This window comes from Hippocampus bargibanti, linkage group LG16 (genome assembly GCF_051943395.1).
Source record: "Hippocampus bargibanti isolate YZ-2025 linkage group LG16, ASM5194339v1, whole genome shotgun sequence".
Classification (NCBI taxonomy): Eukaryota; Metazoa; Chordata; class Actinopteri; order Syngnathiformes; family Syngnathidae; genus Hippocampus; species Hippocampus bargibanti.
The window spans coordinates 13,315,136-13,321,653 of NC_142749.1; the positions used below are offsets into that span (position 1 = coordinate 13,315,136).

At 36.5% G+C, this 6,518-nt stretch overlaps 1 protein-coding gene across 1 annotated transcript in view; it reads left to right on the plus strand.

Annotated features, from left to right (window-relative positions):
• sms (spermine synthase) overlaps positions 1 to 1,417 on the plus strand; it is a 7,449-nt gene extending 6,032 nt beyond the window's left edge. Inside the window, exons 10-11 of the mRNA XM_089016953.1 lie at positions 86 to 201; positions 1,267 to 1,417. Coding sequence (XP_088873079.1) covers positions 86 to 201; positions 1,267 to 1,297 — 147 coding nt within the window. The 3' untranslated portion in view covers positions 1,298 to 1,417. The remainder of the gene's footprint in view (positions 1 to 85; positions 202 to 1,266) is intronic.
• The last annotated feature ends 5,101 nt before the right edge of the window (positions 1,418 to 6,518 follow it).

Sequence of the window (6,518 nt, forward strand, 5' to 3'; positions counted from 1 at the left end):
TTTTTTTTTTAATTCTCATCCATAATAAATATATAAATGCAGTCATTGCTGCTCTGACATTTTCCATCTCTGTGCATGCGGCCAGGGTAACAGTGCAAACCTGACGGAGGCTTTGAGTCAGTACGAGGAGCAACTGGGAAGACTTTCCTGTCCGGTGGACTTCTCCAAAAAAGTGGTATGCGTGCCCTCCTACATGGAACTGTATCCTTCCGAGATAAGACGGCAAAAAAAAATGCTTTTGAGACAACATAAACTCAAAATCTGTCAGGGATTGACTCCCCCTGAATAAAATGTTCGTAATAAGTACAGTGATACCTCGGTTTACGAACATTACATTTTTGAAAATTTTACCTTGGCATACAAACTATTTTTTGGGATACACACGGATCTGCCACATGATGAGTGATGTGTCGCGAACGAGCCCGTTCTCCTAAAAACAAAATGGCAGCTGACTGTTTTTTGTCCTCTATTCCCTGCCCCCAGTCTTCGGTTAAAGCCACGTGATTGGTCCAGAACGCAGCAGTGATGAGGGGGGGTTAAACATTAAAGAGACAGGCAGACGACAGAGAATGAGAAAATGGATAGAAAACAGTGAAATTTGAGTTTCAACTTTGATAGTTGAAAGGCAGAGTGTAGACTGCAAGGTTAAAATATCCCATCAATAAGGCTCCACAAATAACCCGCACAAGCCATCTGTACACTTGATGCAAAAAAAACTATCAACTCAGCTAAACAGAACACAATTGACGAGGAACTAGATAGAATTATCACAGAGAAAGCATCTACAAGGGATCATTCCTCAAGATGGTGAAAGAAGAAGGTTACGTTCCTCATCAAGTGTTTAATGCTGATGAAACAGGCCACTCCATTCCATCAAGCCATCAACGACCATCACAAAGGTCAATAAAACGACTTTACTATACGGTACTGTTTTTTTCTTTAATTATAATACCATAGCACATTTAATATACATAAAATAAGGTATATTTTGTGTAGTTTTAAGGCTTAGAAAATTAGAAAGTAAAAAATTGTTTATGTTTTTGGGGAACGGATTATTCTCATTTTAATGGTTTCCTATGGGAAATTAATTTTTGGGATACACACTTTTCGCCTTAGACACTCTGTCTGGGAACCAATTAAGTTCGTAAGCCAAGGTATCACTGTATTAATATTTTGGCATTCAGTGGTAGTAGTCCTATCGAGGGCAACCCAAATCTACATATTGACTGGTCGCTAAAGTACTTCTTCCTTAATTGTGCATATCAGCTGGGTTTTCTACACCGTGTGGAAGAAGTAACTTTTTTTTCTCTCTCTCGTAAACTTTCGTCTCTACTGTATCGCTCGCTAGGTGTCGCCCGAGGGAGCCCCAACACGCTTACTGTAAAAAAAAAGAAAATATACTATTTTGCAACACCCATGATGAAGGCATCCAAAATCTTGTGTGTAGTTGCGTCATTGTAGCCAAACACTCCAATAGTCCACTGGGCTTCACACATCTGTCGGGGCATTTTTTTCCTAAACAGACCCCCCCCCCCACCCTGACCTGTCTCTTTTACCTTTTTTTGTGAGGGGGGGGGAGGTTGTTTTTAAGTATTGTTCGCTGCAAGCCAACAAGTCCAGTTTTGTATGTGTGAGTGTGTGTGTGTATTTATTTTTTTTTAACCTCACTTGAAAGGTTTATGAATAAGTATTTACTCTTCTGAATGCTCTTTTCAGGTTTGAACTGGGAGCTGATATGCTCATGTTACTGCTAGTTGCCGCTTTCTTTGTTTTTTTGCCCCTATATATATATATATATATATATATATATATATATATATATATATATATATATATATATATATATATATATATATATACAGTAAAGTCTCGTTATATCGATATTCAAGGGAGTCCGAAAAAATATCGATATAACCGGGACTATCGATATATCCGACCCTGTTTGCATGTAATTTTCTCCGTGCGTGCATAGAAATAGTATCGATATAACCGGGACTATCGATATATCCGATATCGATATAACGAGACTTTACTGTATATACTTTTTTTTAATTCAGGTTGATTTCTTGGCATGATGCCAAACAATGATTCCAACGTCCGGGCTGATGGGGAGGGAGGGGTGTTCTACAATTTTAATTCCATCTTTGTGCTACTGTATGTAATATGCCATATTGAGTGGTTGTTTTATTGGTTCCTTCGGATATAATAAAGTGTGATATCAAGCGGTCACAACATTATGACTACTTACGGTGGACATGAGGATCCAGTATAAGACTTTAAAAAAAAATATCTGCCTTTTAGTATTCCAAGTAGACATGGAAATAGTCACTGAAAGACTTAAGCAGAATTTTTTTAATCGTGGGCGTGCAGCAGAATTATGCAGCATGGTCGTTTTTTTGGCCGAAAAACGTCTTACTATACATACATGTTAGTTTTTTCGGGCTCAAAACGCCTTACTATACATGGTGGGTTTTTTTCGTCTCAAAAATGCCTTACTATACATGGTTGTTTTTTTGGGCCGAAAAACGCCTTACATGGTCGTTTTTTTGGCCTAAAAACGCCTTACTATACATGCTCGTTTTTTTCGGGCTAAAAACGCCTTACTATACATGGTTGTTTTTTTGGGCCGAAAAATGCCTTACATGGTCGTTTTTTTGGGCAAAAAACGCCTTACTATACATAGTCGTTTTTTCGGGGTAAAATCGCCTTACTATACATGGTCATTTTTTTTGCGAAAAACGCCTTACTATACATGGTCGTTTTTGGGGCGAAAAACGCCTTCCTATAAATGGTTGTTTTTTTCGGGGTAAAAACGCCTTACTATACATGGTCATTTTTTCGGCTCAAAATGCCTTACTATACTTGGTCCTTTTTTCTGCTCAAAAACGCCTTACTATACATGGTTGTTTTTTTGGGCTAAAAACGCCTTACTATATATGGTCTTTTTTTTGTTGTTGCGAAAAACGCCTTACAATACATGGTCGTTTTTTGGGCTAAAAACGCCTTACTATACATGGTCTTTTTTTTTTTTTTTGCGAAAAACGCCTTACTATACATGGTCATTTTTTCGGCTCAAAATGCCTTACTATACTTGGTCCTTTTTTCTGCTCAAAAACGCCTTACTATATATACATGGTTGTTTTTTTGGGCTAAAAACGCCTTACTATATATGGTCTTTTTTTTGTTGTTGCGAAAAACGCCTTATTATACATGGTCGTTTTTTGGGGCGAAAAACGCCTTCCTATAAATGGTTGTTTTTTTCGGGGTAAAAACGCCTTACTATACATGGTTGTTTTTTTCCACTAAAAACGCCTTACTATAAATGGTTGTTTTTTTTCAGGGTAAAAACGCCTTACTATACATGGTCATTTTTTTCGGCTCAAAATGCCTTACTATACTTGGTCGTTTTTTTCCAGTCAAAAACGCCTTACTATACATGGTTGTTTTTTTTCCACTAAAAACGCCTTACTATACATGGTCGTTTTTTGGGGCGAAAAACGCCTTCCTATAAATGGTTGTTTTTTTCGGGGTAAAAACGCCTTACTATACATGGTCGTTTTTTTTTTTTTTTTTTTTTTTTTTTCGGCTCAAAATGCCTTACTATACTTGGTCCTTTTTTTCTGCTCAAAAATGCCTACTATACATGGTTGTTTTTTTGGGCTAAAAACGCCTTACTATACATGGTCATTTTTTCGGCTCAAAATGCCTTACTATACTTGGTCCTTTTTTTCTGCTCAAAAACGCCTTACTATACATGGTCGTTTTTTGGGGCGAAAAACGGCTTCCTATAAATGGTCATTTTTTTCGGCTCAAAATGCCTTACTATACTTGGTCGTTTTTTTCAGCTAAAACACCTTACTATACATGGTCTTTTTTTTTTGTTGCGAAAAACGCCTTACTATACATGGTCGTTTTTTGGGGTGAAAAACGCCTTACTATACATGGTCGTTTTTTGAGGCGAAAAACGCCTTACTATACATGGTCGTTTTTTGGGGCGAAAAACGCCTTCCTATAAATGGTTGTTTTTTTCGGGGTAAAAACGCCTTACTATACATGGTCATTTTTTCGGCTCAAAATGCCTTACTATACTTGGTCATTTTTTTCCAGTTAAAAACGCCTTACTATACATGGTCGTTTTTTTCAGCTAAAAACGCCTTACTATACATGGTCGTTTTTTGGGGCGAAAAACGCCTTCCTATAAATGGTTGTTTTTTTCGGGGTAAAAACGCCTTACTATACATGGTCTTTTTTTCGGCTCAAAATGCCTTACTATACATGGTCATTTTTTCAGCTAAAAACGCCTTACTATACATGGTCGTTTTTTTAGGCTAAAAACGCCTTACTATACATGGTCGTTTTTTTCAGCTAAAACGCCTTACTATACATGGTCTTTTTTTTTTGTTGCGAAAAACGCCTTACTATACATGGTCGTTTTTTGGGGTGAAAAACGGCTTACTATACATGGTCGTTTTTTGGGGCGAAAAACGCCTTCCTATAAATGGTTGTTTTTTTCGGGCTAAAAACGCCTTACTATACATGGTCTTTTTTTCTGCTCAAAATGCCTTACTATACATGGTCATTTTTTCAGCTAAAAACGCCTTACTATACATGGTCGTTTTTTTAGGCTAAAAACGCCTTACTATACATGGTCGTTTTTTTCAGCTAAAACGCCTTACTATACATGGTCTTTTTTTTTTGTTGCGAAAAACGTCTTACTATACATGGTCGTTTTTTGGGCTAAAAACGCCTTACTATACATGATCTTTTTTTTTTTTTTGCGAAAAACGCCTTACTATACATGGTCATTTTTTCGGCTCAAAATGCCTTACTATACTTGGTCATTTTTTTCCAGTTAAAAACGCCTTACTATACATGGTCGTTTTTTTCAGCTAAAAACGCCTTACTATACATGGTCGTTTTTTGGGGCGAAAAACGCCTTCCTATAAATGGTTGTTTTTTTCGGGGTAAAAACCCCTTACTATACATGGTCATTTTTTCGGCTCAAAATGCCTTACTATACTTGGTCATTTTTTTCCAGTCAAAAACGCCTTACTATACATGGTCGTTTTTTTCAGCTAAAACGCCTTACTATACATGGTTGTTTTTTTGGGCTAAAAACGCCTTACTATATATGGTCTTTTTTTTGTTGTTGCGAAAAACGCCTTACTATACATGGTCGTTTTTTGGGCTAAAAACGCCTTACTATACATGGTCTTTTTTTTTTTTTTGCGAAAAACGCCTTACTATACATGGTCATTTTTTCGGCTCAAAATGCCTTACTATACTTGGTCCTTTTTTCTGCTCAAAAACGCCTTACTATACATGGTTGTTTTTTTGGGCTAAAAACGCCTTACTATATATGGTCTTTTTTTTGTTGTTGCGAAAAACGCCTTACTATACATGGTCGTTTTTTGGGGCGAAAAACGCCTTCCTATAAATGGTTGTTTTTTTCGGGGTAAAAACGCCTTACTATACATGGTCATTTTTTCGGCTCAAAATGCCTTACTATACTTGGTCGTTTTTTTCCAGTCAAAAACGCCTTACTATACATGGTTGTTTTTTTCCACTAAAAACGCCTTACTATATATGGTCTTTTTTTTCGGGCTAAAAACGACTTACTATACATGGTCGTTTTTTTTTTTTTTTTCAGCTAAAAACGCCTTACTATACATGGTCGTTTTTTGGGGCGAAAAACGCCTTCCTATAAATGGTTGTTTTTTTTCAGGGTAAAAACGCCTTACTATACATGGTCATTTTTTTCGGCTCAAAATGCCTTACTATACTTGGTCGTTTTTTTCCACTAAAAACGCCTTACTATACATGGTCGTTTTTTGGGGCGAAAAACGCCTTCCTATAAATGGTTGTTTTTTTCGGGGTAAAAACGCCTTACTATACATGGTCGTTTTTTTTTTTTTTTTTTTTTTTTTTTTTTTTTTTCCGGCTCAAAATGCCTTACTATACTTGGTCCTTTTTTTCTGCTCAAAAATGCCTTACTATACATGGTTGTTTTTTTGGGCTAAAAACGCCTTACTATACATGGTCATTTTTTCGGCTCAAAATGCCTTACTATACTTGGTCCTTTTTTTCTGCTCAAAAACGCCTTACTATACATGGTCGTTTTTTGGGGCGAAAAACGCCTTCCTATAAATGGTTGTTTTTTTCAGGGTAAAAACGCCTTACTATACATGGTCATTTTTTTCGGCTCAAAATGCCTTACTATACTTGGTCGTTTTTTTCCACTAAAAACGCCTTACTATACATGGTCGTTTTTTGGGGCGAAAAACGCCTTCCTATAAATGGTTGTTTTTTTTCGGGGTAAAAACGCCTTACTATACATGGTCGTTTTTTTTTTTTTTTTTTTTTTTTTTTTTTTTTTCCGGCTCAAAATGCCTTACTATACTTGGTCCTTTTTTTCTGCTCAAAAATGCCTTACTATACATGGTTGTTTTTTTGGGCTAAAAACGCCTTACTATACATGGTCATTTTTTCCGCTCAAAATGCCTTACTATACTTGGTCC